The sequence below is a fragment of the Paramormyrops kingsleyae genome, chromosome 13 (genome assembly GCF_048594095.1).
Source record: "Paramormyrops kingsleyae isolate MSU_618 chromosome 13, PKINGS_0.4, whole genome shotgun sequence".
NCBI classification, from domain to species: Eukaryota; Metazoa; Chordata; class Actinopteri; order Osteoglossiformes; family Mormyridae; genus Paramormyrops; species Paramormyrops kingsleyae.
In genome coordinates, this window is record NC_132809.1 from 7,400,051 (window position 1) to 7,412,468 (window position 12,418).

Here is a 12,418-nt window from a genome sequence, read left to right on the forward strand (position 1 = left end):
CAGCATGACCTGGGTCTTCCCCGGGGCCTTCCTGAACCATCTCAGCTGTCTGCTCTTGATCCAAATGAGCAGCAGATCAATTTCAAGGTCCCTCTGGAACTCATTCTGTTATGGAGAGTGAGCTTAGCAACCCTGTGGACCCTCTTACCACATATATGTGTAGCATTGTTATTTTAGTCATTACCTACAGATCATGATTATAGATGAGGACAGGGACATTAATCAGCCAATAAAACCCTGATCCTCGTATGACGACTTAACTCTTGTTTCACCACTATGGTTCTTTTCAGTTTCTGAAAAACTGCAGTCACAACCAATCTGTAAGTCAATATTTTAGTCACTTTGATTCAATAACACTGCCTCCATTCACCAGCAAAATGAGTTCCTCAAAATGTTCTTTCTGCTGCTGGTAAGGGTCACCCGGCTTTTGGGGTGTTGAATTGTTTCTCAAAACATCTTTGGGGTCCACTATAAGTCTCTTTCCATGATCCATCCAAACTTCAGACTTTTGCCTTTGCTGTAGCTTTCTGGGCAGTCAGTGCCATTCAGTTGTTCCTGGTAACCCCTGTATAAGCAATTCCCTGAAATCCTCCTTCTTAAGCTTGACAGTTTCCCTCACCTGGGTTTCCCACAATGACAGGCACAGACTGGCTTCTGGTCACAGCTCTTTGCATTCATTGCAATAAGTCCGGTGGTCCATGAACATGGGCCATTCTAACTCAATGATCTTGACATCCTTTGGCACATAGCAGCAGTTTTTCTATAGGTATGACTTCATCTCACACAGAAACTGCATCCAGACCTAGCAAATCCTAACTCTCTACCTGGATCGTCCTGGCCAGCCTGCCCTAAATCTAGCTCACTACTAAGTGGTGACTGGGAGAGACCTCTATCTCTCTCTTCATCAAAGTTTCTGAGGAGCTCACCCACTTTTTCTAAAATGGCTGTTTGGTGCATGCACAACGAACAGTCAGAGTTTTCCTCTCTGCAACTCGAAATTGGCAAATCGCTCAGATCAGCAAAACATTATTATTATTATTATTATTATTGTTATTATTATTGCAGCATGGTGGTGCAGTGGTTAACACTGTTGCCTCTGGGACCTGGGTCTGAGTCTCTGCCAGGGTTCCATGTGTGTGGAGTTTGCATGTTCTTCACATGTTGTCATGGGGTTTCCTCCAGGTACTCTGGTTTCCCCCACAGTTCAAAAAACATGCTGAGGCTAATCAGAGTTACCAAATTGTGTGTGTGAGAGAGAGTGAATGGAACATAAGAACATAAGAACATAAGAGAGTGAATGGAGTGTGAGTGTGTCCTGTGATTGGTTCGTGCCCCATCCTGGGTTGTTCCCTGCCTTGCACCCGTACCCTCTGGGATAGGCCCTGTGATCCTGAATATGATAAAAGGCTTCAGGAAATGGATGTAATAATAATAACAAGGAGGAAGAAGCCAAAAGTTTACATTTTGTCCAAAAGATCAAAGCAGTTACTTTCTGCAAATTAGGCAGCACAGTGAGTGTGACATGGTGGTGCAGAGGTTAGAACTGCAGCCTTATAGCACGAAGCTCCTGGGTTTGATCCCCGGTCCTTTCTGTGTGGAGTTTGCATGCTCTCCCCATGTTTGTGTGGGTTTTAAAGGGCAGCATGTAGCTCAGTGGGCTAAGCCTATGTGCTTATAATCACAAGGTTACCAGTTGAAACCCAGCCTCAGCATGTCTGTGGGTCCTAAAGCAAGGCTCTTAACCCCCAGCTCCCTGAGTGCCACTATGGGTGGCAGCCCTTTGTGGACAGCTTACTCTAAAAAGAGCAAGTTGAGATAAGTGTAAAGACAATTTCCCCACAGGGATAAATAAAGTATTGATTGTTAGTTTATAAGCTGGGGCATGAAATCCAGAGCCTGGTACTGCATCTTTGTCCTGTCAGCTCATAATTAATTCATACTTAAATGTAATCCAACTGCCTAGGGCAAATGCAATTATGTATATACTTATTTTATGCATTAAATGCATCATCTTACTTATCACATATAGAATTCATCAAGACTAATGAAATAAACAGGGCGTTTTGAGCTACAATTTACTCCAATCTGTCTGTGAAGGAAAAAAGGAGAGAAGGTGGAATTATCTGAATCCCAAAATAAATGCAAGAGCACAAGGTGAAAAGGAGTAAAGGTTTCCATGTGTGGGTAAGTGTGGCCATAAACTTGGAATTTGTCCTTCCCTGTGGCAGCATCAGTATCTTGGCTAAGATGGAGAACAGTGACTCCTACTCCTGTATAATCACATCATCTGTAATTTTATGGGATTAGATGCAGAGAAAATTTAGGAATTTGAGAAAACAGCCTTGCAGCTTCTGTCTTGTGCTGTTTAAGAGATACATGTAACATCTCAATTTGTGTGCTTTTCTTTGTGTGCAAATAACCATCGCTGAATGGAGTCATACTGTGGGCCCTCTTGCGAAGTTCGTCTATTCCGCTTTTCCAATCACTGTACAAAGCTGTGAGAAAAATTTTGCGGAATTATCTGGAATTCTGCCTAAATGGCTTCTAAAATGTGAGCAAATCTTCTTATCAGGCATAACAATAGGCACCTTATTTAACAAACAGCACACAGCATTTTCCGTTGGCATATTATTATTGAACAGATGGTTTAAAACTACAGGGCACTGATGGAAGAAAGTAGGTAAAGCCGTATATTACCTAATTGCTCTGTGGCCCAGCAGGACCTGGAACACATCCAAGAGAGAGATCAGTCCTGCTTTGTAAAGTTGTCGAGTAGCAATAAACTATGGAGCTACATTTCCATCTCCACAACATGACTGCCATTTCTGAAATAGCTTAAGACTAGCTGATTAGAAATGATTAAAAGATAAGATAAAAGAAAAATTAAGATATCAGAGCTGTCTCATACTCTTTAGACTCTGAGCCTCTTAGATTAACTATAGAGTGTAATATTTGAAAGGAGATTATTTTGTGACGGTCTGGCTTTCTGGACCAATCTGGGAAAAGACAGCATGGCACCCTGGTAGTGAGCCCATCGGGCCCTGAGAAGCACCTCCTAAGTCTGAAGCTGCAGACTTTCATCCATCCAGATGATGGCACTGTGGTAAAAAATCTGGAAGCAGTAGTTCTTGTACATGGCAGATTGTTCATGCCAGTCTAGTGCTTGGGAGATTGCTCAGCAACAATTCTTGCTGGGTCTCAGCCAGAAGCAGTCACCCAAAATGTTTTCAGAGGATGCCCTGTGAGACGCATTGTGAATGCATTGTGGGGGTGTAAGATGAGTGAAAATTTCAGTATTGGCATGAAGAAAAGTTCGGAAGGTGATTTTTGCCAGTAGTGGCTAGGAGTATTTAAGCAGTGAAAATTGAGGATTCTTCCTTTTTTCAAAACATTACGGTGTGTCTTACTATCACAACTGTTTAGAATTAGATGTTGAATTATAAATTACACTTTAACTAGTAGCTATATTAAAAACAATTTATTTATTTAATACCATTCCGTGCAAACAAAACATAAAAAACAATAGTATGTTTAAGCTTCTGAGACTGAAAGGAGACTATGATATGTCAGGTGATGCATGCCAATTAGAGTTTGTCTCAGATTAGTTCAGAGTTTGGCTGTGGCAGAGAATAGCCATGGAAACAAAATAGGCAAGAGTGAGTAATGAAGCAGAAAACGGCCGGCCGTTTTATATGCAGACACTCCCTGCATCAGGAGGAATTTCTACGACTAAAAATGAGAGCGAATTAGCCAACAGCTGAGATGTATTCTATTGTTGAAGTATAGCTATCAATACATAAATGGGATTTCTTTGTGTTCTTTGAATGTCTTTCACGCCGCGGAAGAAGTTTTAAGTATAGAGCACAACACTGTATTACCAACACGACCTATCCCATTTGTGGTTACAAGCCTGAATTTCTGGCCTTTAAAGTACCATAATGTTATAAAAGACCAGCTAAAGACTGTCATGAAATAGTTTAATCCCTCCATCAAACTCATGAAATAACCCTTGCAGTCAGTGCATTTTACTTTCCAAACAAGTGCACGTAATTTAACATTCGTGCATTAGTATCATGCCGGACTAAGAAGAGTACATTCAAAAATATAAGCATTATCCAGATATACTTCCTTTGCATAAAATGCTGTTCTATATAAATATTAAACTAAGAAAAAAATGCAAGATACATAAACACTTCCATACATGAGACCCTGCAGAAAATGCAGTATACATCTTTACGTGTGAGCATGCAGCATGATTATTGGTCCTGTTAGAGCACGTGATCCCTTACCGGTCTCCTGGTGCATTGTGGGATAGTGGAGGAGTGACAGTGCGCTACACCGGACGCTGTCTTTGCAAGTCTGTTGTCGCGATTATATTTAATTACAAAAAAATGCCAGAATTAGCTGTCGAAAAAGTTGTTGTCCACCCATTGGTGCTGCTTAGTGTGGTGGATCACTTTAACAGGTAATTTTCTGGGATTATTCATTGATAGTATAAATTAATCAAAATCTGTGGACTCATTGTTATATTGTAGGCCTGGGCATTTTCATTCGTGTTTTGCACATGATCAGTGAACGGTTCAAGATCGAGTAAACCAGTCAAACTAAACTGATATTGACAATTACATTTTACTAATAGATGTCATGCACAGTTCTCTTATTTGAAATAACTTATCTAATGTGTTTTACGATGTCGTTGAGTGGCTACAAAGCAGGTAATACTAAAGCGCCTAAAACGACATTTTTATATTCGTAGTTATGAATTTAAACAGAACTGTGCAGCGGCAGTGTCCTGATGTGACTGAAAATCCAGAACGAGAACTTCGGGCCGATTAGGTAGCCCATTAGCACTCATTAACTAAATCTCCTGTTATAGCTATTCGGCAACAATTTGCTGCGATCACAATTCTAACAGAAGCTCGTATGAAGTTTAACTTGAACTCTTACAATAGTTCTGGTGTCTTTTAATCACATACTGTGGGTAACGTTTGTTTAGAATTGGAAAGGTTGGCAACCAGAAGCGAGTTGTGGGGGTACTGCTGGGGTCTTGGCAGAAGAAGATCCTTGATGTATCCAATAGTTTTGCGGGTGAGTGTTTATGCTTCTCGTTTTCGTCGCGCTTCATTTGTGCATGTCCTTACACAAAATATCTGCCCAGGGTTGTGTAAAAGAAACGCTTATTCTCATTATTAAACGGTTTCGCGTTAAAGGTACTTTGAATTAATTCATCGCTGATATTTATCATTTGCTTGCTCAGTTTTACTAAAATCAATAATCTTGCCGGGTGCAGTTGGGTAGACCTTTGGGGGATTGTAAGGAGTTTGACGCCATTTCTAACCATTACTTAATGCATTCTCAATCTGATGCATATCTGACACACAGTGCCGTTTGACGAGGATGACAAAGATGATTCTGTGTGGTTCTTGGACCATGACTACTTGGAGAATATGTATGGCATGTTCAAGAAAGTCAATGGTAAGGCCAGTTTTATGTTTTGGAATAATTAAAACGTTTATTCAAACTAAACTAGTTTTTTTTTTATCTGAGACTTTCAATACTTTTTTGTTTTAGCAAGAGAAAGGATAGTTGGCTGGTATCATACTGGCCCCAAATTGCACAAGAATGACATCGCCATCAATGAACTCATGAAACAATACTGCTCCAATTCTGTAAGCAAACATAAGCATTTATAATTCTGTTATTCTGCTGTATGTACGGACAGTATAAATATTAATGCCTATATGTAAACCAGAATTAAAAATTACTGCACATTACTAGTCATCATTTTAAACTTGTAGTGAATATTTAATCTCTGCAATTCATTTAATGTGTTTGATATGACCCACGACACTAAGAGACTCATTTTTACAATTGCATTATCTTGCAGGTTTTAGTCATTATTGATGTGAAGCCAAAGGACCTCGGCTTACCTACCGAATCCTACATCTGTGTGGAGGAAGTACATGATGTAAGGATTATTTTGTTGAATAGGGTTAACATTGCATGATCAAAACAGATTTTACAGGGTGGTGTGTAGCTCAGTGTGTTAGGGATCTGTGTTGATGTCTGGAAAGTTGTGAGTAAAAATCTGTGACTAGCAAGGCAATAAGTCACAGCTGAGCCGGGGATACTGGCTGACTCTGGTATTTTTAAAAACTCGCTTTCACCCATGTATCTGCATGACTCATGGAGAAAAAGATGGTGTATCAGAAAACTAGCCAGGTTCCACATGAGGAGTACTTTTGTTTGATGTATTATAACATTGTTCAAGACAGAGCATGTTCTCTGAGCTAGTGAAATTACAGAAAACTGGTGTGGTTCCTGCAGGATGGGACTCCAACCTCTAAGACGTTTGAACATGTGACCAGTGAGATTGGTGCTGAGGAAGCTGAGGAAGTGGGGGTGGAACATCTACTCAGGTAACAGCTTCACCCCTAATATATTTGACCCGACCGTGTGTGTAAGTAGGTGGATCATTTAAGAATCGCGCTTCCTTTTTTGTATGAGGATGTACTGGTGTGGAATGTGGTCGAGTGTAAATCCTTTCATCTTCCATTTTTGCATTTATACATTTTTTACATTAACTGGTACTATGCAAGTGTTCCATCAGTACCTTTTGGTATTTGTATATTTATGACATGCTTGTTTGCCTCTCAACAGAGACATCAAGGACACAACTGTAGGTACCCTTTCCCAGCGCATCACAAACCAGGTTCATGGGCTCAAGGGGCTCAACTCTAAGCTACTCGATATCAAGAGTTACCTGGAGAAGGTGGCCACTGGCAAGCTACCCATCAACCACCAAATAATTTATCAGCTGCAAGATGTCTTCAATCTTCTGCCTGATGTCAACCTGCAGGAGTTTGTCAAGGCCTTCTACCTTAAGACCAATGACCAGATGCTGGTAGTTTACCTGGCGTCACTTATTCGCTCCGTCGTGGCCCTGCACAACCTCATCAACAACAAGATAGCCAACCGTGATGCAGAGAAAAAAGAGGGTCAAGAAAAGGAGGATGGCAAGAAAGAGAAGAAAGAGGAAAAGAAGGAGGACAAAGAAAAAGAAAAGGGAGATGCTTCAGCCAAGAAAGATGAAAAGAAGGAGAAGAAATGAACTACAAATGCTGCCAGTGATTGACATGATTGCATTGGTGACCAGTGGAGTTTTTTTTAGTTACCCAAAAAAACTCTTATGTGTGATAATGTATATAGGTATGGTCAGCCTGAGTGGCCCTGCATGAAGAGGAATCCTTATGTTTTGGGTCAAAAAGAGGGATGAGAATAAAGTTGTTTTGTGCTATGTTTTTTCCCCTCCACTTTTTTAAATAAATACTTGCCCTTTTACCATAAAAATGGTTAGAGATTTGGGGATGGATCTTGCAATGAGGCGGGATAACACTGTAAGCTGGCTGACTTTTGTAAATGGTATCAGTTTATTTCTCTCATTTCAACATTCAGTTGTCTAATCACAGTGCGTTTACTGATAAGTTAGAAATTGTGGGGCATGGGGCACCCCGGGAAGAGGCAGCGGCCATTTGCGGGACATTCATTTACACATGGTGACCGGTTTACATCTCATTCATGGAATGTGGCAGGAAATCAAAGCGACCCAGAAGCAGTGTTTTTGCTACCTACTTGTGCGCCCAGTTGCATATGAATAACTCTCCTTCACAAACAGGTCTGTGCTTACATAATGTCTATGAACGTGCCACAATTCACAAGGTAACACCTACAAAGGTTTTGCAGACCAGTTCAATATAAAGATTTAATATGACCCAGGTTTTGTTTTGTCTGCATTTAATATTCAATACGCAAACAAGAGCAGCGTGTTGGTTTCAGCCAGGAATATACGTTGGGTTATACATTTTATATAATTTCTATACAAGGTCTGACTACCATGTCTCCACCCAATAGAGAATTATCAACAAATATGTTTTTTTTCAATAAAATGTGTTAAAATCTCTTTAGTTGTGTCATTACTTGTGCAGTTGTTTTTCTCAAAGGAGTTCTGATTATCATGTTGTGGTTCCTCCTTACTGCACGACACTCATGTCATCTCAGAAAGATTCAGTTTCAGATGCTTTATTGTCATTGTTGTTTCCATAGCAACGAAATTTAAAGGTGCATCCTCTCCACCGTCACAACATCAAACCAATAGACAAATTAGTGACCAGCATGATAAAGCAGTCACCCCCCCAAGATATTGCACGTTTCACCTATTGCACTTGAAGATAACAGCATTAAAATTAAAAGGAGCTGCTATGGTATGTGTTTAGGAGAGTACTTTTCCACCCACAACCCTTCTACCTCACCATAGAAAACACAGGCCTGTCTTTCTAGAAAATGGGTGTAACTGAGCACCTAATTTTCCTTATTAAGAATCCCTACTCTGGAATGAAGCTACAATCAGGATGGAATAAAAAGAAAAACTATTTCTAAACTGGTAAAAAAAGACAAAACTACATTGTAGTAAAAAAAACATTCAACTTTTGTGCAGAACATACAAAGACAGCTTTTGCCTCCTTGGAAAGATCATAAATGACAAAGGATTCAACCAAGGAAAACTTCACAAACTGGCGCATTGCAGAGCTATGAGGAAACACCTAGAAAGATCAAAATGATCTTTAAGGTACAAGAATGCTATGAGCAAAAAAAAAAACATTACAATATCGAACATGCCACTGCAAAGCATAAAAACAGAAAATTCTAGAGGAGTGCCATCCCTATTGATTTGAGAGTACCTTATCACATCATCTGGCTGAGCAAGAATCAGACCCGGATACCAACCATCAAATATTCCATTTATAACTGTACCACAAGAATGTGGCGGCAGAGGTGGCATCACCTGAAGTGACGTTATCTAACCGCTTTCAGGTGCTTCTGGCTTTAGAGCCAGAAGAGACTGGGGAGGTAGGAGGGTCCTTGGGCACTGAGGAGCCCCCTCCCCCCAGGAAGAGGGAGGTTGTGGTAGCAGGGGATTCAATTATTAGAGGTGTAGACAGTTATGTGCCGAATGGCCTCCTCTCGTTTGTATAGTTCTTATGTGTGCACCCGTAATAGAGGGTCCCGTACGGTGTCTTGCCTGCCTGGTGCCCAGGTAGGGGACCTTCCGGATCGTGTGCACAGGCTTTTGGCCCCAGCCGGGGTGGATCAAGTGGTCGTGGTGCATGTTGGCACCAATGACATAGGAAAGGGCAGGAGGGCTGTTCTGCAGTATAAATTTATATAAGTCACGGATAAGCTTAGAAGCAGAACGTCCACGGTGGTATTCTCTGGAATACTTTCCGTGCCACGTGCAAGCCAGGCTAAGTTAGCTGAGATAAGGGGATTAAATGCGTGGCTAAAATGGTGGTGTAGGAAAGAGGGGTTTTGGTTTATGGGACACTGGAAGACTTTCTGGAACAGGTGGGACCTGTTCAAGCTGGATGGGTTGCATCTGAACCAGAGGGGAACCAGTGTATTGGGGAGGTGTAAAAGCTCTAAAAGCTGAAATTACTAATCTGCAGGATAGTAAGGGTCTTATAATTGAAAACGACATTGATATAGTAAATGAGTTCAATGATAGTTTTGCACGGGTATTCACTGTTGAGGACACTAGTAACTTACCAGTACTTATTACTAATCCAGCATCGTCTATAACTAATATATATATAACTGAAGCTGATGTTTTGCAAAGCCTAGCTAAGCTCAAAATAAATAAATCTCAGGGCCCTGATGGCATCTTACCTATAGTGTTAAAAGAGATGAGGGATATTATTTGCCGACCCTTAACTTTACTGTTTCAAAAATCCTTATCTAAAGGTGTGGTACCTTCTGATTGGAAGCATGCCAACATAACGCCCATTTTCAAAAAAGGGGATAGAAGTGATTTGTCAAATTATAGGCCAATCAGTTTAACTTGTATAACTGGTAAAGTTATGGAAATTAGCGGGAGAACATTTCAAACTGGATTTAAGGAAGCACTTCTTTACACAGCGTGTAATCAAAGAGAAAATGATAGATCACCTGGACTCAAATAACATTTTGAGGGATAGCCAGCATGGATTTAGGAGAGGTAGATAATGTTTAACAAATCTGTTGGAGTTTTTTGAGGAAGCTACTCAGGGAAGTTTATGATAAGAAGGCCTATGATGTCATCTACTTAGATTTCCAAAAGCCTTTTGATGTTGTCCCCCACAAGAGGCTCTTACTTAAACTCAAAGCGACAGGTATTTTAGGAACTGTAGCAACCTGGATTGATAACTGGTTAACAGATAGGAAGCAGCGAGTAGTTATAAGAGGTACAATGTCACAGTGGGCCTGCTTTCATAGTGGGGTACCGCAGGGTTCAATTTTAGGACCACTATTGTTCCTAATTTACATAAATGATATAGACACCAATATATACAGTAAACTGGTGAAATTTGCAGATGACACCAAGGTGGGTGATGTAGCAGATACTGAACTAGCGGCTCAGCAGCTACAGCGGGATCTTGATTTAATTAGTGACTGGGCCGATACCTGGCAGATGAAATTATACATAGACAAATGTAAGGTACTCCATGTAGGGAGCAGAAATATAAAGTACAGGTGTTTTATGGGACCTACTGAAATAAAGGTAGCTGATTATGAGAAAGACCTTGGTGTGTATGTTGATGCTTCCATGTCTCATTCTCGCCAGTGCGGGGAAGCAATAAAAAAAGGCCAATAGGATGTTGGGGTATATCTCCAGGTGTGTGGAGTTTAAATCAAGGGAGGTAATGCTAAGATTATACAATTCCCTGGTGAGACCTCACCTAGAATATTGTGTGCAGGTTTGGTCACCATATCTTAAAAAGGACATTGCGGCCTTAGAAAAGGTGCAGCATAGGGCCAAAAGAATGATTCCTGGTCTTAGAGGAATGTCATACGAGGAAAGGTTAGTTGAGCTAAATCTGTTCAGCCTCAAGCAAAGGAGACTGAGGGGGGACATGATCCAGGTCTATAAGATTCTAACAGCTTTGGATGCTGTTCAGTCGAACAGTTACCTCAGCATTAGTTCAAATACAAGAACTTGCGGCCATAGGTGGAAATTAGCGGGAGAACATTTCAAACTGGATTTAAGGAAGCACTTCTTTACACAGCGTGTAGTCAGAGTATGGAATAGTCTTCCTGATAACATAGTGCAAGCTGAATCCTTGGGTTCCTTTAAATCAGAGCTAGATAAGATTTTAACAACTCTGAGCTATTAGTTAAGTTCTCCCCAAGCGAGCTCGATTTAAAGTTCTTGTATAGTTCTTATGTTCTAAAATAAGTTCAACTGCAATATTCCCAATAAACAGACTGAAAAGTGGATGTTGATCATTTTGTGGACTGTCTTCAATATTTAAATACTGTCCATAGTGTTCTGTATGCTGTGTACTGTATATCCATCCATCCATCCATCCATTTTCTCCCGCTTATCCGAGGTCGGGTCGCGGGGGCAGCAGTCTCAGCAGGGAAACCCAGACTTCCCTCTCCCTGGCCACTTCATCCAGCTCCTCTGGGGGAATCCCGAGGCGTTCCCAGGCCAGCCGAGAGACATAGTCCCTCCAGCGTGTCCTGGGTCTTCCCTGGGGCCTCCTCCCAGTGGGACATGCCCGGAACACCTCACCAGGGAGGCATCCTAATCAGATGCCCGAGCCACCTCATCTGGCTCCTCTCGATGCGGAGGAGCAGCGGCTCTACTCTGAGTCCCTCCCGAATGACCGAGCTCCTCACCCTATCTCTAAGGGAGACCCCAGCCACCCTGCGGAGGAAACTCATTTCGGCCGCTTGTACTCGCGATCTTGTTCTTTCAGTCACTACCCACAGCTCGTGACCATAGGTGAGGGTAGGAACATAGATCGACTGGTAAATCGAGAGCTTCGCCTTTTGGCTCAGCTCCTTCTTCACCATGACAGACCGATGCAGCGCCCGCATCACTGCGGACGCCGCACCGATCCGCGTGTACTGTATACTTAACTAATAATACATTTCCCATATATTTTGTCTTACACCAAGTGTCCATGCTTAAAAAACTCACTCTGTCAAGACTGCTTCTTAGAATCTTGGTTCCTCTCACGTTTTCTTTGCTATATTTAAGCTGTGGGGAACTGTGGCCCTCCCTAAATGTGCTTATTATGTTTTGAGAAGTTATCAAGATCTTCATAGTGTGAGCAAATCAAAATTATCACTGTGTCAACCTGAAATGGTGCATTATATATAGTTCAGATGAAATATAAGGAATGAAAAATTAAGAGAAGAAATACTGGAAATGCAAATCTAAGCAATACAAGAAAATAATAAAATATTAGATCAGTGTGCAGATAGCATTAGCAGTAGTAAGTTCAAGATCAATTTATCTTCAGGTTGTGTGCAACTCATTTATTGTGGAAAGTGAAGAATGAGTGAAGAGCAAAAACACTATGAAGGTAGTCAGTAC

The 12,418-nt window shown here is 41.2% G+C and overlaps 1 protein-coding gene across 1 annotated transcript; it reads left to right on the top strand.

Annotated features, from left to right (window-relative positions):
- Positions 1-4,284: 4,284 nt before the first annotated feature.
- Positions 4,285-7,960, top strand: psmd7 (proteasome 26S subunit, non-ATPase 7). Its single transcript, XM_023839704.2, has 7 exons — positions 4,285-4,465; positions 4,997-5,088; positions 5,383-5,475; positions 5,572-5,669; positions 5,888-5,968; positions 6,328-6,419; positions 6,661-7,960. The coding sequence occupies exons 1-7, from the start codon at positions 4,392-4,394 to the stop codon at positions 7,109-7,111; spliced, it is 981 nt and encodes a 326-aa protein (XP_023695472.1). The 5' UTR covers positions 4,285-4,391; the 3' UTR covers positions 7,112-7,960.
- Positions 7,961-12,418: the final 4,458 nt, after the last annotated feature.

Coding starts and splice junctions, on each gene's coding strand:
- psmd7 (XM_023839704.2), top strand. CDS start 4,392: ATGCCAGAATTAGCTGTCGAAAAAGTTGTTGTCCACCCATTGGTGCTG. Junction 5,089..5,382: donor TGTATCCAATAGTTTTGCGG/GTGAGTGTTTAT, acceptor TCTGACACACAG/TGCCGTTTGACGAGGATGAC. Junction 5,969..6,327: donor GTGTGGAGGAAGTACATGAT/GTAAGGATTATT, acceptor TGGTTCCTGCAG/GATGGGACTCCAACCTCTAA.